This window comes from Genypterus blacodes, unplaced genomic scaffold (assembly GCF_046128005.1).
Source record: "Genypterus blacodes isolate CSIRO-AG114 ecotype Tasmania unplaced genomic scaffold, CSIRO-AGI_Gbla_v1 ptg000007l_1, whole genome shotgun sequence".
Lineage (NCBI taxonomy): Eukaryota > Metazoa > Chordata > Actinopteri > Ophidiiformes > Ophidiidae > Genypterus > Genypterus blacodes.
This window is the reverse complement of record NW_027466821.1, coordinates 6,146,213-6,172,729: the sequence shown is the minus strand read 5'-3', so window position 1 is coordinate 6,172,729 and position 26,517 is coordinate 6,146,213. Positions and strand designations below refer to the sequence as shown.

The following is a 26,517-nucleotide window of genomic DNA, read 5'->3' as shown; positions in this document are numbered from 1 at the left end:
CACCCAGATTCCTCGCGGTCCGAGTAGACGTCACCACGGAGTCATCTATGGTGATGGCCAGGTCTCGGTGCGGGCAGCCCTTCCCCGGGAGAAACACCATCTCAGTCTTGTCCAGGTTGAGCTTCAGGTGGTGCTTCGACATCCACCCTGAGATGTCTGCCAGGCAAGCAGCGATGCGCGTCTCCACTTGGGCGTCAGAAGGAGGAAACGACAGAATCAGCTGGGTGTCATCAGCATAGCAGTGGTAGGAGAAGTTATGGGAGTGGATAACCGAACCAAGAGATGTTGTGTAATCTCTTGGTTCGAAGCAAACACGTTCAGCACCACAGACAGTGGCGTCTGTTGCTTTCCAGTCATGGCAACATTTTGTCATGACAACGTCAACGTTTGGGGCTATATTTTTTTGTACTATGGCTTCATCTACACACATCAGAAAGCTTTAAGCAAAGCAGCACAATGTAATTTATAAAAGCCCCCTAGCGTTGTGTTATTGTAATTGCACCCATTCATTCATAAAGCAATTGGAACTAACGATGATCCTCTGATTTTGGCTGATAGTGTGAACAGTCCCAAGTTTAAATTCAGATCAACCCCCGATAATCCGATAGATTCATTCACATCTCACACTGACATGTTTAATGTTCTTTAATATTTGATCAGCCGTGAGTTTTTCACTCTCAGATCCATCACTGTGCCTCGATGGCTGAGTCACACAGGAGGAACATTAGCTGTAATTTTGCCCAAAGTGACCATTAGTGTTCCTTGTTGATTCATTACGTTTGATCGAGCTGCTAATATGAGGTAATAATCCACAGAATAATCCTGTTATCGACTAAAGTCACACTTTCTACACTTAGATAGTAAATATCAATGAGAGGGACACGATTTTCCTCCATTTAATTCACATTTCCTATTGATTCTTTCCAACCCCTGTTATAAATCCTGACCGTTCAAACTGGTTTGTATATTCTAAATGGCAAGGCGACCAAACATCCCACAGGCGGGAAATTGATTCTTCAGGATAAAGATGAAGTGAAGCCTCGTCAAATTGTAACATTTCACTGTTTTATTGCTTATGGGCCAACAGGAAAGAAGTTAATGGTGAATCATATTGCCATTTGTAATCATCTGGATGTTTGTGGATTCTGCAGGAACACAACGTTGAACACCAAACAATTAATTTATAATAATTCTGTTATATGAGCATTTATTCCCTTTTGTATGAGCAATATTCCCACAATTGAGCTCGCACATCCTTTTAGAATGTGTTTAACTCTCCTACCAATGTCAACAAGTAGTGAAATCAAAGCACCCATTGAGAAGAATTGTTTGTGTTACTGATAAATCCTCAACACCTAACAGTGTCTTATTTAATTTTGGATATGTGAGAATAACATGATGCTTCTAAGTGACCCTATCTGCTGTTATTGAGCAATGCGGGATCACATGCTGCAGTCATGCGGTCCTACACCCCCAATTACAGCACGTGCGGGTTCGAAACTGGGTGAGACCATCAGTGCAACAGGGGAGGGTGAAGGATACATTCAGGTAGGACAGGTATTATTTTAATGATTTCGTTTATAAAATGATTATTTCATTACTGATTACTTCAGGAATGTCTTTTTGTATTAAAAAGATAAATAATTTTTAAGAGTTTGATGTTTTAGATAATTTTTCCAATTAAGTTTTCATTCTTTTTAAAACTATATATTAATTCTTTTCGTGATGCTTTAGTTTCAGTCAGGGCTGTACAACTGCTTAATTTTGTTTAGATAGTTGCAACTTCAGCTTTTCAATCAGTATCCTTAAATGACTTATAATTCATTTTTGTCTCGTCTCATTGTTGATTAGTTTCAGGTTGCCTTATTTTGCATAACAAAGCTTCGTCATTAGTATTTTTCAATTATTTTACTAATGTACTTTTTTGTGTTACAGCTGAACTGCTTTGATTATTTCTATGTTTAATTTATTTTGCAACGTCACTTCAGATTTATTTGTTTGTCTCTTTTTATTTATTTAATTTGACTTCGTATGATAATTAGCATTATTTTCCTCGCTGAGCGGAATGGAACAGCTGCAACTTTAAGACTCGGCTCGCCTCCCCTCCGTCCTCTCTCACAATGGTCTTTTCCAGCTCCAGCTTATCACAGCACAATTTGTAACATGCCGTAATGTCTTAGCCGGCGTGTTTGTGCGAGGAAATCAAATGTCATCACCTGCAGCGGCTGATTCGGTGATCGATCCTTCTTATTGCGTCTTTCTTCCTTTTGGACAGTGGACGATGCCCGCGACGGGGAGCAGCCGCACCTTGACGATCGGATCTTTGGCGTCTTTGCTGGTTTGCGCTGAAGAAGCCTCCTAGGGTTATCCGCTTGATGGTGTAGCTTTGCGGAGACTGCAGGTGCCATTGATCCGCTGCCAGAGCCTCCGACGGATAGTGACGGAATAAACGGTGAGTGTGCACACTTGTGTCGCTGTGACCTACATTGCCCTTTTCCCGCAGCTCAAGGTGATTTTCACCGGTCACATCCTCAACTCTGGACAGGCGTGTGGCTCTAAAGGAGTGGGAGGATCCAGCCCGCCGGCCCGCCTGGATAGATGGATAGATAGATGGATGGATGGATGGATGCATGTCATACATATATCATCTGTACATTTCTCCTCCGTGGGTGACATTGCGAGGCAGAAAGAGACTCCAGCCCGGCTGTCACAGCGTGAGAGACGGGAAGGGGGGGAAGAGAGTTAAAGGGGGGCGGGATGCAGACTGGAGAGGCTGGCATGATGTAATGCACTTGAGACAATAGACACGGATTCTCCCCCAATTATCATTTCAGAGGAGGAGGAAGAGGAGGAGGAAGGGGGGGGGGGGGTTACAGTAGTGGGAAGGAGGCATTCAGGGCCAACACGGTGCACAAAATAGACTGTCAGCGGCTGCCTCTCCTATAAACTATATAATTACTAGCGTTTATATTACAGATATAAAGGAGAGAGCATCAAACAGGTCTCTGCCCCCCCACACCCCCCTTATCTCTCTCGATCTGGAAGGTCAGTGGGTGCAAGCTTCTTCCTCTCTCTCATCTTCTCCTTCCTCCTCATCTTCTCCATCCACGTGAAACGTCTGCATTATTAGCGTTGGCATGAGTCACATCATGAAGTTGTGGCACGCGATGTCGTGCAGCTGAGCGATGGGCACGATGCAGAGGCAGGATGTTTCATGTGAAGGCTCCTGCACTTTGCATTGACGCTCTCAACGGTGGCTCCTGTGTCTGTTGTACAGGTGCTTTTATTTTGTAGGGTTGGCTACCTGTGGCAGGCCCAGAGAGGCTTTTATCTTGAAAGAAATTACGTTTTATTTCTATTACCGCCAAATCTTGGCTGAGAGGAAGGTGAGACGCCGCTGAGAGTCTGAAGCGGTGGCCTGCAGTTGAAATCGGTCACAATCTGAGCGTCTGCACCGTTTCGTTCACCTCTATTTGTGTTCTTATTCAATCTGTATCGATTGATGGTTTGCGTGACCTTGCTGCAGGGCATTGTGGGTGATGTTGGAGGCTGCACGCTGTCCTTTGATGATTTCACGCGCTCACAGGCTCATTCTCACGTCCACACACAGTCTGTGAAGTCAGACGCACTCACGTGACCCTCGCAGAACCTCTATGGAACACACACACACACACACACACACACACACACACACACACACACACACACACACAGGGGTGACTCATGTGCAGATGCTCACTCACAGGTGGAGGTGAAGCGCACACACTCATGATACACACTCACTTGCACATGCTCGGTGCTCAGCAGGCTCCCACATAGTAGAGTGTGTGTAACTCTACACTCCCGTCTCTGATTCACGTTATGTTCTCGTGTGTGTGTGTGTGTGTGTGTGTGTGTGTGTGTGTGTGTGTGTCTCAAGTGACAAAATCAACACGTTGTGCTTTCATTTATGCCCTCACTAGTAATTAATTGATTGAATATTGCAATAAATAATGCAACAGTTGTCAGTTTGAAGTCTGTGAGGAGGATTGTGTCTCGTTTCAAGATGCCAACGCTCCTTTCAGAGTGTGTGTCTTCCAATTTTGTGCTCATGCCGTACACATGTAGACGTGTAAACAGCAAACAAACTCACAGGGAATCAGATATTCTCATTTGCATTATGGGGCTACGTGCTGATGAATCTGATAGTACTGTATTAGAAACCCGACAACACGACATCATGTCATGTCAAAGAGGAGGATGGAAGCTGAGAAGATGGATAACAACAAAGGAGTCAATAAATGTCATCTGTCTTCACTGCGTTTAAACATGATTGAGTGCCGAAAGCGTAAATCTGACAATTTCACAAAGGATAATAACCAACTTTGTTTGTTTTTGTTGTTAGTGGTAGGGTTTTTGAGATTTGGCACTTACTCATTGTGCTGCAACAGTTTCCTAGAAAATCCTTTAAATTGTTGGACTGACTTTCTAGCGTGTCCCACTTTGTTCCTCTCATCTCATTTGCGTTCCAGTGGCAGCGACTCGACTAGAAACAGTTGGATCGCCTGTTTTTCTTGGCATGGCGTTCCCGCCGGCGTCATCAGGAGCCTGTCTGGCTGCGGGGGAGCCTTATGAATGGGATTTCTCATCACTACCGAGCCCGCCACGCAATCTGGCCACATCCATTCACAAAAAACGCAGTGTCACCCTTTCCCCACCTGTCGGCCTGACGCGGATGCCAACAATGGGGGAGGAAGCGGCGGGCAGCGGCTTTCTTTTTAAATCTTCCATTAGCCTTAAGCTCATCAATGTTGTCTGAGGAGGCACTTTGCACTCAGAAATCAAATGCAGACGTTATTTAAAAGCGGTGTTTCCCAGTAGTCGTCTCCCTTGGCGGCTGCAGAGCATCGCATGTAATCGGTCTGGATCTTCTGGTTCTGATGTGAGTGGAAGTGCATTATCGACAGAAGCGTTTGCTCTGGCAGTCTTATTCATGAATGAACCTAATAGGGCGTCACTTATGAACTTGTGTTTCATGAGAGATTGTCCTTAATGAGGTTTTTTTTTTCTCGTTGTTTTTGCCCATTAATGAGCCATAGATTTATGAATTCCCGGCAGATGATGTTGGATCTTTTAACCTGCTCTGGAACATTCTGTTTTCCAGGCTGTGTGAGGCGTATCTGCAAAGCTGCAGAGCGCCGTGTTCGTCTCTACGTGTCTTTTGATGGGACAGGTGGCGTTACAGCGCTGAATTACCTCAAAAAAGGCCCCGCTCGCCCAGGAACACACTGCCGCTTCTTATCAGCTCGCACAATTGTTCCCCATTAATGAGATTAACCGACGACGTGCAAGAAAATTGGCCTCCGTTTGCTGATTTGTTCCCGGCTCTGCGTCAGCGCCAGAAACTGCTCCTGTCCTGCACAGATAGTTCGACAGCTGCTTGGGTTTCCGTACTTTAATGTTGTTCATTGTTAATGTTCATTGTTTTTAGCTGTGAGATAAGATTCCTCCTCTTGGATAACGACGGCCCAGGCGAAGAATTGGAGGTCGGACGCCAGCAAAATCAGTTTCAGTCGGTAGTGGCGGAAATTAAGAATTCGCTGAGAAATGCAAGACGGCTATTGGACAAAATAAATCCTTCTTGCACTCGATAAGGCAGTGGAATCGCTTCTACGTGTATACAAACAACTTGCAACTGAATTTAAAAAGGGGAGCATAAAGATTCCCATGTCATGTTCTGTTTACGTCCCAACAAACTATTTTGCGTCTGGAAAGGAACAACCAATCACAGCTGTGGCTCATTTGCATACTGTTCACACCCCCACAAAGCTGCTCAGTCTGGGAACTGACTGCAAAAGCGCTCAGTTTGTGTTGATTTTATGAGTCATCGAACGCTATTTACAGGCCAGCGGGAACTAATTGTGAAAATAGAGCGAGAAATGGGTGCTTTAAACACACATACACACACACACACACTTCTGTGTTCCGCTTAGAAATGACAAACAACAAAAATGCTGTATGTGTGCGCTGCACACTTGGACAAACAGACTTATTCACACCTATGGGCAAATTCCAGTCTCCGGTCCACCTAACCTGCATGTTTAGTATCATGTGGGAGTCAAACTCAACACCTCCTTGCTGTAAAATGAGGGTTCAGCCCCCCCGCGACCATCGAAAAGACGGAAAGCATCATGTCGGTCATGTTTCCTCCAGATGCCTGAGCTTAAATCAGGCTGCTCGGTCGAGGAGAGAGTTCCGAATTTGTTTGCTCTGATTGGGAAGAAAACCTCCCCTGGCCCTGAATAATTCATTGATTGGCATATGGCAGACGCTTCCTGGCTGTCTGTGTTCGTTTCTTGTCGCGTTCGATAGAGCCCATCGTCCTTCCTTCCTTCCTTCCCTCCTTCCTTCCTTCCTTCCTTCCTTCCTCCCTCCCTCCCTCCCTCCTGTGGCTCCTCCGTGATTTCAGTCCTTTGACCTCTTTAAGTGGCCTGTTGTGATCATAGATCCGTTAATCAAAGCTGTGGATTCGTTTTGTTGACGTTTTCCCTTCTTTGACTGAATCTTATGATTAACTCAGGAGGCCTGCTGCCCTTTTGGAGTAACACAATTAAAGCGATCGGCGCTGCATCGAGCAATACGGCTTACTTTCATTTTCCAGGATGATGCTGCTTTAAAGGAGCAGACGGAAGCACATGGGTCTGAACACGTTCCCTCCATATCTATTGATTTTTCATAGAGGATAGACAAATAATTTAAGGAGCAGCCGCAGTGGAATTAAAGCGTGGAGGGCGAGGGCTTAATCACAGGGACCTCAAAGCATCAAAACGCCACCAATGCACGACTTTAAACCAGAAATACTCGTTAAAACCGAATGTAGCTCGCATGCCGGGGGTGGCTGGTAGTGTTGTTGTTTAAGATTGAATTTAAAGGTCTTATTTCAGAGCAAAGCGAAGCCCTTTGAGAGCAAGAACTGCCATTTTGAACTTGACGTCGTTTGATGGGAGATCTGTTGCAGAGCAGGCGGAGATGCCAGATTGTGCCCAGAATGCATTGAGGTCGGTGCCTGGCGAGCTGGGAATCATGTTTTGATTCCTGGCTCGTTGTTGTTGATCATGACAGGTTTGGTATTTGTTTGAAGGACCAGGATTGTATTTGTGCTTTCGTTACGGAAAACGTTCAATGGGGAATCTTCACGGAAGTGCATTTGTTCTTGAACGGTTTTGTATGTTCAATGTTCTTCCGGCTTGTAGCCCTAATCTTTGTTTCACTCCTGTTCTTCTTAAAAATGCACCGCAGACGTCCCGACCTGTCTGTCTGTACTGAAGCCTGGCGCTCTCGCAGCATCCAGCCGTGCAGCACGTGGGCTCAGTCTCTCAGGTCTAAACGGTGGCGGATGGTGGCCGAATTGCGACACGGTTGGGAGTCTGGCCGAGCGCCTAGTGCAGATACGGGAGACCCCAGCCTCTCTGCCAGACCCTGCTGAGACACACACACACACACTGAGCTGCCATCATTACCCACGAGAGATGAGATGGAACGCCGAGCAACGGAATCCTGAGTCTGTTTCAGTGATCCTGGTGCAGCAATCTGTATCAGCATATTCACAAGAATGTTCATGAAACTGACACTACAGTAAAGGACCGTGGTGAAAGTGCAACCAATAAAACATGGGTGACCCAAAAATTTAAATACACTTGCGTCTATATACATTACTTGCAATTTTCTTTTTTGAAGCTGAAAGTTTGAGGATTTTGGACACGTACATTATTATTGGATGACACTTTGGTGTAAATAAAGCTGCATGGATGTTTAGAAAAATCACACTTAGCTGTTTTCTCACCCAAACCGCCCAACCATCATCTCAGTGTCCACGTTTGAGCTGGTGAACCGTAACATTGGTGAAGAAAAGCCTCCTGCGGTTTGCGCCGTACTCCCTCGGGGGCAAACGAGGCGAATATGGCTTCACGTAACCACTATAGCATAGATACGCCGTGTTACGCAACCAGATCTGGAGTGGCCCATTAAACGGCGCAAGCGTGAAATCTGGGGCAGAGCGGCCAGCCTCCCAAGACGTCTATGCAGCTTTGGAACGGCGGAGTGACGCCGAGCCGAGAACTCCAAGTGTGTCAGGCCCAGGCTCTCACACACTTACACACACACACTCGCACACAGTGAAACCAGTAATACATTTCTAACTCTAATGTAACTGATTCTTACATAACAGTGGACTTGAAGAATAACACACATTTTCTGAACTCACACACCCTCATCCTGTGTCCTTGTGCAGAAAATCCACTGACCCCCCCCCCCTTCTTTGAGTCACAACATGTCAGGATGAACACAAAGAGCGTTTCTTGTCGCGTGGATCAATAAATCTTTATCTTTATATTTTCTGGAACTTCTAGCAAATTAATAATGAACACTCAAACTATGTAAAGCGGAAAACATTGCAATGTATTGGTGACCTTTTGTGTTTTCAATCCCCCAAGGATGGATACAGAAATTTGATTTTGTCCTGTCAAACATCTGCTCCTCCTTCCCAGCAGAGCGAAGATGATGTGCGAGGTGATGCCCACCATCAGCGAGGACACGGCGCTGAGCCAGCGGGGCTCGCAGAGCAGCGCCTCCGACCCGGACTCGCACTTCGAGCAGCTGATGGTCAACATGTTGGACGAGAGGGACCGGCTACTGGACACGCTGAGGGAGACACAGGAGAGCCTGGGCCTGGCCCAGCAGCACGTCCAGGACGTTATCTACGACCGCGACTCGCTGCAGCGCCAGCTAAGCTCCGCCCTGCCACAGGTAAGGAAGTTCACCTGCAAGGCGTTAGATTCGTCTTCCTGTCTTTTGGTGAAGGGTCAGTCGGTTTATCGCAGCTTTTGTTGATGCATTCGGCTGCTGAGAGAGCGGATGTGAGGTTGCAAACTGAAGTAAACAGCAACTTTGTGGGCTGTTACACCAAAACAAGCTAACTAAAGTGGCTAGAGTGGAGGACTTTGTTTCACGGTCTCTGTCCTCTGATTGTGCAGTGATACCCATGGCTTCAGACGACTCAGGCAAACCACATCCTGCGTCCGTATTGGCTCGAGTGTGAGCGCATGATAGAGCAGATGACAGAGATTCACATGACGGTGAAGCGGCTTCTTACGACACTCCAGACACAGTCAGACTCTGAGGAATCTGAGGAAAACATTTCTGAGGGCAAATGAGTGTATTTTTTTCTGACGAAACTTTAACTTTCATGTGGTGGATCTCTTCATTTCATCGCTTCTGCTGTTGCTCTGTATTCATTCCGGAGTGAAGGTTTGAGCGATTATTTGGTCTCCAGATCATAGTTTTGCCTCTTGGCTCCGATCCTGCTCAGATGTTGCACAGCAGGCGGCAAGTGCAGCGGAGTGTGTGAACCTTAACGCAAAAAATGGCAAAAAAAAATGTTTACCCTGTAAAAGCATCAAATGCAAGCCAAATGTGTCCCTGCATGTCACGTCTTCTATTCCTCTTCGTCTCCTGGAGAAAGTGTCCACGGGGGAAATGAAAAGATTCCATAATCGGGACAATTTCACTGATGTCTGCAGGAAGCCACTCGGGCATTGGCACTGTGTTGATGTATTGGTTGTCACAGAGCCATGACAGAGCTGACGCCGGCGTTCCCTTGCTTAATTTAGATGTCGCTCTGGCCATCGGAACCATCCTCCAGAAGTTTCCCCGCACGGACGATCTCATTAATTAATCTTGATGGCGCCTTATTGGCTGGTGTGACATCGTCTGCACTCTAATGGTTGATGGAGTAGTTTGTTAGAGATGAATGATCCTGCAGAGGCATTGGGTCTGCTTCTGATTTAATACACGACACAGAGAAGAGTCGCCATTTCAGCTTTTACAACTGTTAGACATTCCGACATTCATGGTCATACTGCAGACGTATGACACACTATTACCAAATATGAGCAGCGTTGTTACCGTGGAAACCTTGTGTTGTTGGCTCCCGTCCAGCTCCAACTCAGTTTATGAAACAATAGAGGCCAATAAAATCATTTTCACACACACAGGCAGTGACATGACTAACGTCCTGGTCGCCTCGGACGTGTAAATCCGATCTATCGGACACTGGCAACACAGCCTGGGCTCCCCAGACGTTCTGTAGATCCCGGCCTGGCTGACGGTAATGAGACACCAGCTTATTGATCACCGACGCTGTAATGAAAGCTTAACATTGCAGAAGATTACAGTACGGAGGAGCCCATTGATCCTCTGTGGTTTGTTCATTCATGACTGTCATGGCGCCCTCGCTGGAACCTGGAGCAACAATAACGTATCCATACCAAAGCTTGATTGAGCTCGGGCGACGTTTTGTTTTGGCAGTGCTGTTACAAAATCATAGAAAGAAAAGTCATTAGCGCCATAGTGACTTTATCAGAGGGGTGAGCGCTCCGGACACCTTTGGCTGGATGTTGTTAGCGTGCTGCTCTCCGTTGATGATCCCTCCCCCTCCACACTTATTAATCATACACGACATGCCAATTTTATGAAAGGGTCCGCACGCGACGCAAGCAGCCACGTCCCCCCCCCGCTGCTCTTAAAGGCACAGGAAGGGTTGCGAAAGGCACTTTGGCATGGAACGTACCACTCTGCACACCTCTGCAGGGTGAAGAACGAAGGAAGGGGAGACGGGGGGTGCGTAGGGTGGAGGGTGGAAGTGAAGATGACTAAGCGGAAGGATGAGAGGTAAATCCTGCTCTTTGCTCTGGTTTTCATCCCTCCCAGTCACTCCCTGTGTCTCTGACGCTTGCACCGGAGGGCCCCGGGGCTCCAGCCAGTCAGCTGGTCTCTTCCACCAGAGCAGCACATGATGTTCCCTGATTACCGTTATTGTCTGTGCCCCAGTTCACGCCGCCTGCAGGCTCGGATGAGCGGCTGATGCACGGCAGAAGGAGAGGAGGAACGTAAAGCTTTATAACAGGCGCCTTCCCTCCAGTTTAGGCGTAATAAGCAGGTTTGTTTACCCCCGACCTTAAACAAATCTGTGAGGTGGTTAAGTGTCAGATTTGCACACGTAAAATAAACGTGTGGAGTTGTCATGCAGTGCATTCATTCAAGCCGTTGACATGTTTTGTCTCATATCTTCTTAGTCACGCTCTAGATGACAGTAGCATCGCGTTTTCTGATCTCGCTGTTTTGCAAATCAAACCCTCTCTCATCTCTCTGCTCGATTTACCCCGACGCTTCCTTCCAATCTGTTCTAACTTTAATCTTCTCCCTGGATTGACAGAAGCCGGGCCGGGCCTCTGGCTGACGCCGTGTCAATCGAATGCGTGTAATGGCTCTGACACAGACGCTTGATCAATATGCTCCAAAGGTTAGGGTTTTTATAAGGGAGCTGATCTAACACTCCTCTGGATGAATCATGGAGCACTGGATGATGCTGGCTGACCCCTGTCCGTGTGTGTGTTTGTGTGTGTTGGTGGGGAGAGGATGGAGGGTGAGGCAGTGGTTCCAATCAGACCTAGCAAGGTGACAAGACGGGCACAGAAGGATCTCCTGCAGATTTAATTATCTCTCTAATGAAGAACGCAGCAGGACACCGTTAGCGCCGGGAAATCAGGAAGTGGCGATAATGCCAAACAATGAGTCGCACAAAGTCCCCTTTAATGTTATCGCCTCATCGGCCCTCCAAGATCAGAGTTTGAACTGTAGAAGTTTAGGTCAGGCAGTAAATAAACTTTACATAGAAGTTTGATTTGGCTTCCTGCTCGGTTTCTGTGGATACAAGTGGAGTTCCGACATCAGGAGTGAGATCAGAGTAGATTGATGCATCTGATCAGGACAGCTTCTGGAGGCCTCTGTGGGTAGGTTGTTCCTGGGAATGCCTCGGGATCCCCCAGGTACAGCCAGAGGAAGAGGCCGGGGTGTTACATGGATGGTTAATGGATGGATGGATGGATGGATGGATGGATGGATTTGCATACGAGGCACTTGTCGCGTTGGAGGGCCGTCTTGCGTAAATGAGCGACTAATTTTGTGTCTATTAAATAGAAAAACCTGAAAACTTTGTGTAATTGTTAGCATGTCGAATGCTGCTGAAGGTCTGACAAATGCTTGGAGGGAATTCCACATGAAATTCAGATGAACAAGAGCTCATTGTTTTTTGTTTCCAAGTAGTGTGACGCCGACATTGTGACCAAAAATGTGATCATTGTAATATCGGGAAGAGAGTGTGTTCCTATTCAGTGGCTTTGGATCACATGTTTGCTTTTAGAATGGACACTATAAGTACATTTATTATGGTAAAAGCAGCCATACATTGAGTCATTCAGGCTCTCCAGGCCAGTGTGGAGAAGAATCTTCAGCCAGTTACTCAAACATGTCTGGCTCTGTTATGGAACACAGTGTAAAGCTAAAACATATTTACTTTTATTCATTTGTAGGTTTCATCACAACAACACGCTTTAACATAACAGGATTAGGTTTTAATGTACATTAGAGGGATATGTGCAGATTTCTATGTTCATATTTACATGTAAAGGTGAATGTTGAGACATTTTGTTTTTGTTTCAGTAGAGTTGTTCTTACTTATCTCATATGTAAGATACGTTTATGTATATGGGAAACAGGAATACTGAAGGAGACACTGAACACATTGACGTCATCACCAGCTGACAGCGCGAGCGAGCATGTGTGTGAGCGTGTGTGTGGGCAGGACGGATGGGGAGGTGTTAAAGAGTTTGCATCACTGCGGCGAGAACTTGGGCATGACTCAACGCCTGAGGCAACAACTACAGAAAATCTTAAGTCCACTCACACACAGACACGGCTCCGTCTGAGTGAACACACACCTGCACACGCACACACATACTGATGCAGCTCACTGGCTTTCCCTGAATGAATTAGAGAACTCGTCCCTGGAGAGCTACTAAAGTGAGCCGAGTGAAATGAGGTTATGACCAATACTTAGTGCTATTCACAGCGCTGACCTGGAAATGTAATTCTGCATCCAAAAGACACTACGTCTATTTGTTTAGTCTCCGTCATGGATGGACGCAGCTCCTTGAATGCTCTCGGTCACCTCTCTGACGTCGAAAGACTCCAATCATTTAGTTTGTTAGCCTAGCAGACGGTTGGATAGGCGAACTCATTCCCACAGTCGGGCAGTTTCCAGTAGCCGGTTCGGCTGCGTGTGTTCGAATGGTGGCAGGAAACCGTACATGGTGTTTAATGAAGCCAGGGAGGAGCCAAGTGTGGAAACAGCCGACGGCCTCTTATCTCCCACTTCTCCCTGCACACACTTCCATGCCCACCCACAGCCTTGTGCGTGTGTTTGGTGGCTTCAGGAGCAGGTTTCTCTGTCTGAAACTGAGGAACGTAACTGCAAAAGACAAGAATGGTGTGTGTGTGTGTGTGTGTGTGTGTGTGTGTGTGTGTGTGTGTGTGTGTGTGTGTGTGTGTGTGTGTGTGTGTGTGTGTGTGTGTGTGTGTGTGTGTGTGTGTGTGTGTGTGTGTGTGTGTGTGTGTGTGTGTGTGTGTGTGTGTGTGTGTGTGTGTGTGTGTGGCCTTGGGTCACCAAGCTACACTGCAACTTGTGGGAATAAAAAGTTACAGCAAAAGCTACATTGTTTAGAAAAAAGCTGAGCAACTGTCAAGCTACTGAGAAATGTAGCTGGACTACTTGTAGCTAGCGAAACCCCGTAACTGGAAACAGCCTCTATGATTGTGACGTTGAATTGATTGATATCAACCCTGGCATAAGAGTCTAAATTGGCCTTAAGGAAGTCACAGCACCGCAAACGTCAGCTGACTGATGAGGAACGAGACTGACAGCGCCGAGATACGGGCAACATCCGCAAGACTCAAACCATGAGCTCTAATTAGATTTTTGGGGGGTGGGGTAGGGGGTATGGGAGCTGTACTCGATTTCTCAGAACTGGTACGGGCTGATGTTTTAGTCCCCGCAGCTGCTCCCCATTAATGGATACCTTTTAGCTTCTGAATGCTCCACTTGAAAAGCCAGAAATAGACGCATGATGTCACCGGCTCTTGGCGCCGGCTGAAAAAAAGTAGAGAAAGTGAGGGGGCGAGAGCTTTATGTTTGAATTCAGCCCGTTTTAGCAGTTAATGGATTGAAATGTGACTACAAATAATTGATCAGCCCACAATCAAAGCTTCAATGAATTGTGTCAGATCCAGTGTCATTTTCCTGATTCTAATTCAGTGATCAGTCGCGTTCTGTCCCGTTGCCACATCCAATCACCTTTTTGATCATTTCAATTAATCTCTGGATTTGTGTGAATTATCAAAGAGCGTTGACTTGCACTGGAAACGGGCTGAAATAATCCTTCTGGACTCTATTGAAGACAAAATGATCCATAGGGAATTGATATAAAGCCATCTTAAGCCATGTTATTTGCTCATAACAGACGTTCGGGATCTGAATCCAATCCACCAAATCACTTATTTTTAGTCGGATGAACAACAGACTGAATAATTTATAACTGTTATAAATCTCTCTGATAATCGGACGTAGCCTTTTTGCTGATGACGACTTCAGGAAGTGTAAAGTCAAAGCAGTCAGCGTGAATCTCTGACAGCAGCGCCACGTAAAGCTTTATACAGCCACAACAAACCAGCCACGTATGGCTGGTTTGCCTTTCCATAACGAAAGGCAAGGATGTAAACACACTCCTGGCTTTGCGAAGGTGAAACATAAAGACTCCTCTTGCTCTCCCAGGAGTCCATCCTCTCTCCAATCTCAACGATTCTACCTGCATCTGCGCGCGACAGTTTCCCATGGTCCCCCTGCAGAGAGCCCACGCTGATGTGGCTCAGGTGGACCATATGTGTCCCACCCTCCACCCCCCCAACCCCCCACCGACTGTGCACATCACAGTACACCACTTCATACTGTCGCTCTTCATCGCGTGTTCAGTGTTGGCTAATATAGATTGTTGTCCAAGTCATTCGGAGGCGATGCTACGGGGGAATTGTGGGGGGTCGGCCTTGCATCTGACATTACTGTTCAGTCAATGAGCTGGTGCTGCTTGATTAAGCCATGGATCGGTCTGTCACAATGTTAAATTAGTTAGACATATGTAACCTATCCCTGCTTTGTGTCAGCACTGCCTTGTCCATATGTAAGGCGTAGGTGTAAGTAGATTTTTAAATTTAAAAGCCATGTAAACACTGTAAATAGAGGGAAATTGGTTTCTGCTTGCTACAATGAAAAAGAGGCGATCTGTAAATTCTGGATGTCTCCGTTTACATTAATAGTCAGCATGTATAAATAATTAAGGAGGATATCTTTTTCCCAGTAGCTGATTGCAGCGAGTTCAAGGCTGGAATTCATCCCGACTTGGAGGTTTAGGGTGAGTGTTATGTAGCCGGCCATTGTGTAGCCCCGGTTGGCTCTGCGATAATCATAGCCTGGCTTCCTTTAAAGACAGGGCCAACCCACCCAGCGCTCCCACAGCTGCTCGTTTTGTTGGCAGCGCCGAGAGCATCATCATCATCATCATCATCATCTGCTGCCAGTCGCCCTGATGCCAGCTGCTCCCCGGCCAACCTCCGTCCCAGGTATTCAGCAGGGCACGTGGCTGAGCGCGACCGCGGCGGCGTCGGGGAGCTCAGCTGCTGCCAAAGCTCGATTTTTAAATAATCAACCAGATGAAATCCAGAGCCGTTGAACTCCTGGTTGCATTAGTAATGGGTAGAATGCGTGAAGAGCTGTAGATTAGCTCTTAAGCAAGGCAAAGGCAAGGGGAAGGCCAACAGATGAAATTAGGGCTTGTAGTGGCACATGCACATTAGTGTTCCAGTTGTCCACTCTGCTGTCATTGTCTTGCCTGTTTTAGTCCTCCACTTGATCGCTCTTCATTCATTTAATTAAGGGCTATGTGGTCTCCAAAACAGACTGGAGGCCAAATAATTGATGCACCAGCTCTGTCTCTGTCTCCGGCAACATGTCTGTGTCACACTGGCCCTCGTCAACCTGCTCTGCTTGCAAACGTCATCAATAAAAATGTATTGTTTTTACATCCTACATTTGCGCTTTGTTTGTCCCTTTTAACATGTGCTCAGGGACAACAGAAGAGGAGTCTGTTCTCATTTAGAATTTGTTGATTAAGGAGCATTACCCCTAACAAATGAACTAATTAAAGTAAACAGCAGATGGCTGCAGTTACTCTGGGTGCTCCAAGGTGTGAATCTAAAGCCTTTCCTGCAGTGGAGAGGGTTGACTGCTTAGTCAACTTTCCCCAGATAGATGAAGCTTTTATCATCAAAGTAATGAAGTGGGTGTGAAGAATACTTAATTTGTTGTGTGAGTCATCCTTTTAACTTTTAACCGGCTTCTGCCTAGGAGCATGGCAGCATCCTGTAACGCCGTTAACAGCAACTTGAACCTGAATGCAGACAATGGAGGCGGGATAATTACAGCCAAATGAAAGTGCATTTTGTGCTCAGGCAGGCATGGTGGCAGGCAAACAGGGCATCGGCGCCATGGAAACCGCTCAGCCCAGTACATCTATATCATAACGTGCTGTCGTTTTTGGTGTCACAGTTAAATGACAGCAGCTCAAATGCATCATCTCCCACCTGGTTCACACTCCAGATGTTGCAAATTTGAGACGCCCCCATGCATTTAATGGAACATGTGTGGAAAGCAAACAAACTTAACGGCCTAATTTTATCAGTATAAACTTCTGCAAAACTATTATTCGGCTTTATTCAAATCTAAATCGTAGCACATAACACTGGAATGACGTCGTCGTTCCACTTACGTGTCTCTCGGAGTAAATTCCGTCAGTTTCTCTGTTGCGTACTCTAGCACATCTTGGACAGAGGAAAACAGCAGATGTCCACCCAATCAAAGCCAATTTTACCCCTGTTAGGTCTCGCTGGATGGATTTCACATCTGTGCCACGCAGCGCCCCCCTCCACCGCTTTATGGCCGAGCGGATCTCCGCTGGTTTGTCCATATAATTATGATCGAACATCGCTGCGCTCCAGCGCTCTTTATACAACAACACACCACGAGCTGTGTCTGCATGGCACAATGTTGCTTTGCTTCCAACAAAGAAGCGTTTCACTCATGCATTCGACCAAATCCACTAATCTGACTGAGACAATCCCACCACTGCTGCAGCATGTGAGGCGCACGGCTCTACTCCAAATGATTGATGGCTTCAGGGTAAACCGCATTTTATTGAACTCTATCCATTGAGAGTTTTTATATCTGGATATTATTATTCCCTCTGCAAAGTGCGCACAGAATATAGATTAGCAGTAGTTCATTTTAATCGTCTGCCTCTGGCTCTGGCTTTGCCGCTGAATAGCTTAATGCAGCTAATTACCATCCTGATTGGCCAATCTGAGCCAATCTCCCCGTCTCTGACAGCATTTGTCATATAATATGTAGCCCAACGCATGGCGGATCGCAGACCGCCTGGAGTTTGTATCAGTAACCCACGGATGCTCCCTGTCACTCTTTTTGTGCTTAGGTGTCAGATTTGAAGGTGCATTTCTGGCTGCTTTGTGTTTTTATCCTCGCCGCTTGGCCTCTATAAATTATGAATCCTTTACACATTCTGTCTCTTCACACGTTGCTGTGGAGGAATCTCAATGATTTGATAGATTGGTAGTGTGATGCATCTCCTACATTTATTTATGATAAAAGATGTAGTCGTGCGCCAGGGCAATGACACCATGACAACAGTCACAAGAGCTTTTCTTTAATTGCCACAGACTAAATCGATGCAGACTCTCTGCCAAGCATCACCTGCCAAACTCAATGACCGACGCCATCACTTCATTTCTCTATCAGGCTGAGAACAAGGACGACTTCTGACCTTTACATGAATACAGGGAGGGCAGCACCTACATCGCGGAGATCTGCACAACTCGCAGATGTTAAGATATCTATGCAACTCTCTCAAATGTGTTGAGCTCAGAATTTATCAATTGACCCTCGTATGAAAAAAGCAATAGATTCTCTAGGGAGAGTTCATTATGGCATGTTTAGAAGTTGTGGTTGTTTGAACCTACACCTTTATTGTCCCAAAGACTGTATACTGGGGTTGATTGATAAGTTCTGAGCCTACCATAGAACTGCTTAAATCAGAGAAGTTGATTTGTTTCCGTCTGAGGCTAAATAGATTCTAGCTGAATAAGGCATTTATGTGGTGAATTATACATAATCAAATGCTGGTTACTCGTCACCTTGGCGGTTTAATTAACAATGCCTTTCCATGTCCACGACCCGTCACTGAAGCAGCCGTCTAAGAATACAGCCGCAACCACGGCTAATTGTGTTCTCGTTTTGTCAGCGAGAGCAATGTGCTGTTATGACACATCTCTCTGCGCGCCTGATGCGTGTCTATATTTGGCCATCAATGTGACAGTGTTAATTGATGATTTCCTCCCGAGTTTGTGTGGCGGGAAGGTGATTCACATCCATATCAATGAATGGAGAGACAGGAGGAGAGAGCGGATGGAGGAGATGGGGAGAGTGCAGCGTAGAGCGAGTAAAGAGGAAGAGAGAGAGGACAGATGAGCAGGAATGATGGGATATGAACACAAAGCGGGATGGGAGAGTGATGTGTCTGGAATGACACGGGGGGTCAGGCTTTATTGCTGAGCGTTCAGACGCGGCCTCATCCAGGCCGTAGCTCATCCAGCCGCCGCTTCCCCCACTTCCACGTCTGCCGTCTAGCTGATCAGACCAGACGCTGATCAATTACCTGTTAATCCAGGATTATCCAAGAGGCTGGATGCACATTTTCTTTTCACAGTTGGAGTGGAAAACTGTTTTGCGCAATTAATGGCTGCTATTTGTACATTCAGGCTATAGCACTACACATGGGTATAAAGTTTTCAAAATTTGTAGGATTTGATGCCTCTTTTCGCGTGAGTTTGGCGTTTCATCGATGGCGGCAGCAGCTCGAGCTTGACGGCGACTTCAATGAGTCGCCCGGTGGAAACGCAGCTGTAGGTAACGGAGACGTAGAGCTGAAGCCATCGCCAGCCAGCCAGATCCTGTTAAGTTAATGGATTGGCAGTCGTTGGGCGAGTTCATGGTCTTAATAATTCAGCTGCCATTTATTCGGGGCTAATGGACGTAAACACCACCTTCCTGCGCTAATGGAGCCGCCGGATGTGAAGGAGGCTGAATCATCTATTTACCTACGAGGAGACACACATGCGTACACACATACAAGCCGTACGTCCTGCTTCAGACGTGTTGTTTGTGATAGAATCAGGAGAACACGGCGTGACAAACATCTGAGTGACTGAGGGCTGCAGTTCTTCATCGCAAAGTAGGTCGCAGCCAACGCACCTCCCCTAAGGTGACACGCCGGTGATGGATGGACACGGGAGGAGATTCGGACAGATGGAGGAAGCCTGACGAGGAAGAGGTTAAACGAACTAACAGACGGGTTAGATGAGCTCGGGGCTTAGTTTTTGCTTTTCACTCGAACCACCTGAAACAAACGTCTCAGCAGAATGTGAGATACTGTTGAATTAAGAGACAAGAGGAACACGAAGATGACAAGATGTAGATGTCAGTGAGAAGATGTTGAGCTAATTCTACCTGGGAAGCCAAAAATGTTGAACACACACACACACACAAGATATTTTAGGTGTTGCATTTCATGTCTATATTTGGATACAAAGATGAAGCATTTACTCAAACAATTATGTCAAATCAGTACAAGTGAAGGCAAAGGACGCTGGAGGAAGTATTTTTACAAGAAAGATAAAAGGATGCAGAAATAGTCGACTTCATCCTTCAGAGCCCAAATGCTTTCATTTGTGAGCTGTCAAAGACGTTAAAATAACCTTAGCCCACACACACAAACACACACACGTGCCATGATGGGGCAGTGTGTGCGGTCACTTATGATGCTCACACCGTCTCTGCTGAGTTTCTCGCCGTTTTAAAAGCGAGACCACGTGAACAGTGTGGATTTTTACACTCACACCTTGCTGTATTTTTAGAATCGACGTCATGCAGAGTTGTTTTGCGAGACGTTTTTTGGCCCCCACATTGAGACTTAAAGGCTCCAAATAGAACATACTTGCTCTGCCTTGCCAAAGGGCTCTGAGTCAGGCGCAGAGACCCACCACAGCAGCCCTTGCTGTGACCTTCCACAGTTCCCTGAGAAAAGCACCCAAAGGTTACCGAGGAGATGAGGCTGGGGGAGGAGCCGTGCGCTGGGTGTAAGGGAGTCTGCATCGCCATGGTGACGGTGGCAGCAAGGGGGGGGGTGTTTTCAGAACTTTTTAATCAACCTAACCTGTCAACCTTTCAATCTCACTCATCTTGTTGGGGGAAAGCATCTTAAGCTGTTTGAGTGTTCTGCCGTTTGAATGTGTTTTTGTCAGTAATAAAACACAGACTTCGATTTCACTCGTGTCTTAAACGTTAAGAGCTTAGCACAAATCATCGTAATGAGAAGTCGTTCGACGTGGTGTCGATTGATCTAGACACCACGGGCAGGCGATGGCTGCAGGGAAGTCCAGAGTCTCGCGCGCACACACACACACAAAAAGAGAGGAGAGAGAGAGAGACCTTGACCTCCACACACTGAGTCCAGCAGGGAACCAGTGTGTGATCATCTGCACTGGTTTCCACTCCTCTGTCTCCGGTGAGGTCCAGTCCTGTGTGGGAGGTAATGTAAAGATGTATGGGTGGATCTTCACACCCACATACCCGCATATCATAAAAGCAACACACACACAGACACACGTGTACACACCAAACTCCATCACTCGTTCTGTGGTGACCTCCCTGTGTTTGATTAAGGACTAGCTGTGGGAGGCATGTGCTGACTGCCCTGGTCACAGCACAACACACACATACACACACACAGGAGTGTGGATACATTGTGTGTGTGCGTGTGCGTTCATCCCTGGCCGAGGCACGGCGGTCTCCCTGGAGCTGCCTGCCAAGAAGTGATGTCACCGTCTCTGCTCAGACTCGTCTCATCTCTCTGCTCAATGAGGGTGACGTGCAAAAAACACTGAGCCTCCTTTGTCCCTCACACACACACACACACACACACACACACACACACACAGACACAGACACACACTCTCACATCGTGGCCTGGGCATCGGCTTGTGGGTTGTGGTCACCATAGTAATGTTGTCTGGCTTCACCAGCCTGTTCACCGTTAAACAACTTAGTTATTTACGCGGCTAATTAAGTGTTGATATTACAAAGGCCGACGTTGACCTCTGACCCCTATTTGTGGTAACCCCAGGCCACGCCCCTGCTGCATGTTCCCCAAGTCTTTCCCACATTGGATCTCTGCGTCGTGAGATCCAGCCGCTCGCTGCCACGCTGATATTTAAAGGCCAAGCTGCATCCGAGCTGAGGGGGAACGCAAGCGCGAGAGCCTGACATTTGACGTGGAGAAGAAGGGTAGTAATGAGAGGAAGAGGAGGAGGAAGAGGAGTGTGTGACAGGCTTCTATTTGATACGAAAGATAATAAAGACGTTCCTGTTTAGTTTCAGGTGAAGCACACTCATGTGTCATCTCCTTGGATTGGAGTGCTGTGATGTCTGCAGCTCATCTTGAAGCACGAGTGTGTTTGTATACACACCTCAAACACACACCAAAGAGATATGTGAGATGTATGTTTATGTGCTTTGTGGACAAAGTCTTAAATATTTTACAAGAACTAATGTGTTCTCTCCTCTCTCTCTCCTTGCTCTCCGTTGGATACTGGCCTGCTGTCCTTCACTGTTCCACAGGTAAACAAACTTCACTTCCATATGTTCCTGTACTGATCCAAGTGCATTTAGAGTATAAACCCTGAAACATTTTTGGGGAAAAATTCAGATTCTCTTTCACTTTCAACTCTCAAGTACAAGTCAAGGCAATATCTCTACTTTAAGATGTTGATATCAGAGCAGGGACCAGCATGCTTTGCTCCTCTCAGAGCGGTCTGTCCGCACAGTAACAGGAGGGGGGGTCACTTCCTCGCTTCATTAGTGTCCTCTGAGCCTCGTGTTCTGGCTGAGCTGGACCAGCAGGCGAGTTCACTGAGGACGCTTGTAAGTTCAGCTTAAGACAAGTGAGATGCTGAGTTTTGTTTAATTACAGGCGCGCACACACACACACACACACACACACACACACACACACACACACCTGGAGTTTGTACGCGATTGAAAGTTGGGATGGCGCTCCCCGGTGTCATTTCCTTTTGTGTTTCCAGGTGTTTTTTCTCTTGTGATGGTGTGTAAGTATTGATCCAGAGGATATACAGCAGATATGTGCAGAAAGTAAAGGGAAAGTATTTCTAAGCTCAAATTGTCTGTAAATGTGTTTCATAGTATGTGATGAGTCGGCAATTTTCTCAAATCTGTGGAGGTTTTGGAATTCTTTGGAAGGTTCACCCTTGATTGCCTCGCTTTCTTTTCCTGTTGGCCTCTGCCATCTTCTGGTCATTTCGAATATTACACATCTCACTGTGCTGAATGGAAACAAGCACGTCCACATTAAGCAGAGTTCTATGATTTAACAAAGCGCACAGGTTTAAGAGTTTAATTTGGTGTACAGCAAAGACTCAGACTGTGGGGACCAGGCCACCTAGAGCCAAGTCCTGCATCACATCACAGATTGAGAATTATGGTTAGATCATGATTATATTATTGTTTTCTGATTGAACTGTAACTCACAGCTACCTTCTCATAATGAGGTTCTAAAGGGCTGAGCTGTTTACAGACCAGTGACAGCATCTTAAAATCAACTCAGCAGATAGAGAACTAGCATGAGGATCTGAGCACTGGGCTGATTGTTCCTCCAGGTCCAGTTTGCACCCAAACAACACATCCCCTCACTCAAACAATTAAGAGAATAATATTTGCTTCATCCTTATTTTCTAACTATTCCTGCGTCAGTTGTTTGATTTTAAGCAAAAGGCCTCATACGCTTCAGTGTGTAAATTGTAACTATTATTTTTGACCGGCAGAGGGAGCTACATGATTATAAATCTGTTTTAATCCCATACGCCGTCCTGAACTGTGCAACATGAGTCCTTTATTATTCACCTCATCGTCTCCTTTTCCCCCACACTGATCCTCTCCCCCTCACTCGCTCTTCAGACTAATTCACAGAGTGAACGCCTCAATCAGGAATTCTGTGATAATTCCTGAGATCCTTCCTCCCGCTATGATACTTCCACCACCACTGGCAGCAGAATATGGATCGTCTCCGCAGCGGAGGCCAAATCAAAGCCATACATCACACGTCATTAGTGTCGGCAGCCTGCTTCAGACTTCATCACCATCTTTATCAGGTTAAAAGCGCCAGCAGATGTCAATAATGTGAAGATGGAGTGGCTTCCTGCGCCACTTGTCTTCACTTGGGAAACCGTATTAACCTCATCCTTATCCTTTAAGTGAAAGTACAAGGAAATTAACCTATTACACCCAATTAGAAGTAACAGTATGGATCTAAACCTGGATGGACATAAATACAAGAATGTCATAGGAATCCTGGAGAGTCATCAAAAATCATTATTCCGATGAAGCGTTACTGATTTATATATTCCACATGCGATAACTGAAAGAGAATACAGATGCCAATGCCAATTCATGGTGTCAATTGGTATCACCATGGTAACATAGTCGGGGGTCATCTGTGGGGCACACAATGATGCAACGGTGAATGGCGATTTATAGAAGACATGAAGAAGACGATGAGGCCCACAGTGAGGACGAAGACGACGTTTGTTTTGTAAAATGTGATGGGAAACATCCCCATAAACGAACTTCCAGGATTTAATATCCTCCTTAAATTGGACATGTAAACAGTTTCATGCCACAATTTGGAAGCATTGAGCTAAAACCAGATAAGGGTCGTGTGTGTGCGTATGTGTGTGTCTTTGCCAGGAGGCCAATTTAAGGCCCGTGATCAAGCGGTGGAGGATGGATGGTGTGTGTGGGACGGCGTGTGTCCTCTCTCTAAAACAGTGGGGACAGCTTTCATTTCCATCCATCACCTCGGCTGTGATGGTTTGGCCTTTAGAGCCGCAATCCGTCTGTCCGCTGCGTTAATGAGGTTTCGCAAAAACTTCCACGAATTGATCTCACTTCCTCTTTTTTGATTCGCCCTGCAGCAATATTTGCATAATTGTGTCACACCCGAGATTGTCTTTAAGACTGAATTGGACAAGATGAGCAATAATATTTGTGTGAGTGATGTTGTCTTTTCCTCATTCAAAATAACATTCAGGTTGCTGTTCGAGGCTTTTCTTCATCGCCATGACAACTTTAATCTCATTTCACTCGCCCTGTTATCGGATTACCTAGCGAGTTTCAGCAACTTTGTGTCCCAAAAGCGTGGATTTTTATTTATTTTTTTGTTGACTTTATCGGTGAGCGGCGGCGGAATTCTGGAAAAGGGCCGGGGGCGCTAATGAGAAAGTTATGAGATCGTTGCACTGCTGGGGAGAAGACTGATGAGTCTTAACTTGCAAATAAAGTAAAAACAATCAGAGGACAAAATGAGGAGGAAAGAGGCTCTTACACACACGCACACACAGAGTAGAAAGAGATGCGCCCGTATTCTAGAAGATTGATTGTGTCAATTTCACTTCATTTGTCCCGTGCAGCGTCCACTCTTAAATTCTGTCCCTCTCGCTCTGAAGGAAAGAAACTCTGCTGCTGGTTGGATCTCCTCCCCTTCCTTTAATTGGAGTTTCTCCCTTTTTCGATTGTATGAATTAACTCCTCAAAATGAGACCTTGGATGTTTTTCAGGATAGCAGCTTTAAGTTGGATTATGTATGTACTTTTGCCTCCTGCCGCCTATTATAATTTTAGTTGTAAGTTAATTTGTCGAAACTTCTCAGAACAACGCAGCCCTGGAGGAGCAGAAGTGTGTTATCAGATGCCAGAGTCAGAAATAGCAGATGGCGCCTCGGGATGCACCCGGTTGACGCATACGCATGAATAACTGTGCTGGAAAAACAAGGATTGACGGGTGATGAACCTGAATCAGCACTATTCTGTAAAAGAACTGCTGACGACACGCAAATCCAAGCAAAAGACGTATGTTTAAATTTAGCATCGACTTTGTGGCAGGATGATTGAAAACGCAACTCCCAGAGCCTGAATGACTTAACGTGTAGCAAGATGAGAAACTTTGATCATTAGCTTGAGAAAATGAATCAATAATTGTAGAAGATGTGTCTTTTTCACACAACCTAACATGACATGGACCTCATGAAAGGATTTTGAATATCCCAGACGGCATCAAGCAGCACGGAAATAAAATTCTCCACCAACCTCCCGTTTCCCCCTGTGGCGTTAATGATTATGGATGGATCGTATGCGCTCGCTGCTTTGAAATCTCGCAGGTCAAAAGTGAAACTAATGATCTGGTAGATTGCATCATCCGTCCACAGTCTGGAAGAAATTGCACAGCTGTCAGAATGTCTGGCCGAGACAGAGACGGAGACAGGGCTGTGACATAACTGCGAGAGTCAAATAGTTCAGGGATTACGAAACATGAAGATGGAGTGTGAAGATGTTAACATGTGGAGGAAGCATGTTTACCAATGCACCAGACCAAAATCTAGAGGGTGTTATGCGTACATTTGCTCTATTTAGTTAAAACACAGTTTTTTCCAGGCCGTAGACAACCATTCAGGCTTTTCCTCTTCCTGTTTTTACACCAGGTTACCACTAGATAGGAGCAGTGAGTAAGGACTTATATAGCCATATCCTTTAATGAATGATACATTTCTATTGATATCTGATAAAATAATCATTTAAGTTGCTGTGGGGAGATTTTCAAAGGCAAGAGGTCGGGTGATGAAAGTCAAGCATTCAGCCTTGGCGGAGGTTTGTGCTCTTCTTCTCTTAAGCAAATGTTGAAGGCAACATTCAACAGTTTTTACTTCTTCACTTGGACAAGAACAATTGAACTGCATGTCTGAAAAAGCCCTTACAATCTGGATGGATGACACATTTAAGTTCACTGTGATTTAACTTCTATCCAACAAAGGACGCAAAAACGATGGAGTTAGAGGTAAAAGTGAAGAGTATCAAAGCGAAAGCATAATCAAAGCCGCTTCAGCCTTGGTTAGAGCGCTAATAGTTGCTCCTTGTGTCACTTCTCATTGACTGGATAATCCACACACACACACACACACACACACACTGGTTCGCCCGCTTGCATCCTTGCCAGTGGCGCTCTGATGCTTTAACAGTGACAGGAGGGAGCGACGTCCATTACAGCCATCTGCCCCCCACACACACAGACACACACACAACTGTTGATGCAATCGATACTGATCTGCCACCTTGGTCTTTCGTTTCCAAGAAGCCTCTGTGACCTTTACTGACACCTGCAGATCCACAGGGAAATTCTGTAGCAGCGAGATAAATAAAAGGAGCCAATTGGGAGGCTCCGGTCTCTAGGAGATTTGTGGCAATGGTTTGCAGCTTCAGGCTCAGTCCAAAAAAATCATCAATCCCTTAATGTACAGCACATTTGTTGTGAATGGTTCTCTAATTGATTGTTTATGG

At 46.1% G+C, this 26,517-nt stretch overlaps 1 protein-coding gene across 1 annotated transcript in view; it reads left to right on the top strand.

The window, feature by feature from the left end:
• The first annotated feature begins 8,535 nt into the window (after positions 1–8,535).
• The window catches only part of ppfia2 (PTPRF interacting protein alpha 2), an 82,701-nt gene continuing 64,719 nt past the window's right edge, over positions 8,536–26,517 (top strand). Inside the window, exon 1 of the mRNA XM_076153580.1 lies at positions 8,536–8,784. Within this exon, the coding sequence (XP_076009695.1) occupies positions 8,536–8,784 (249 nt within the window). The remainder of the gene's footprint in view (positions 8,785–26,517) is intronic.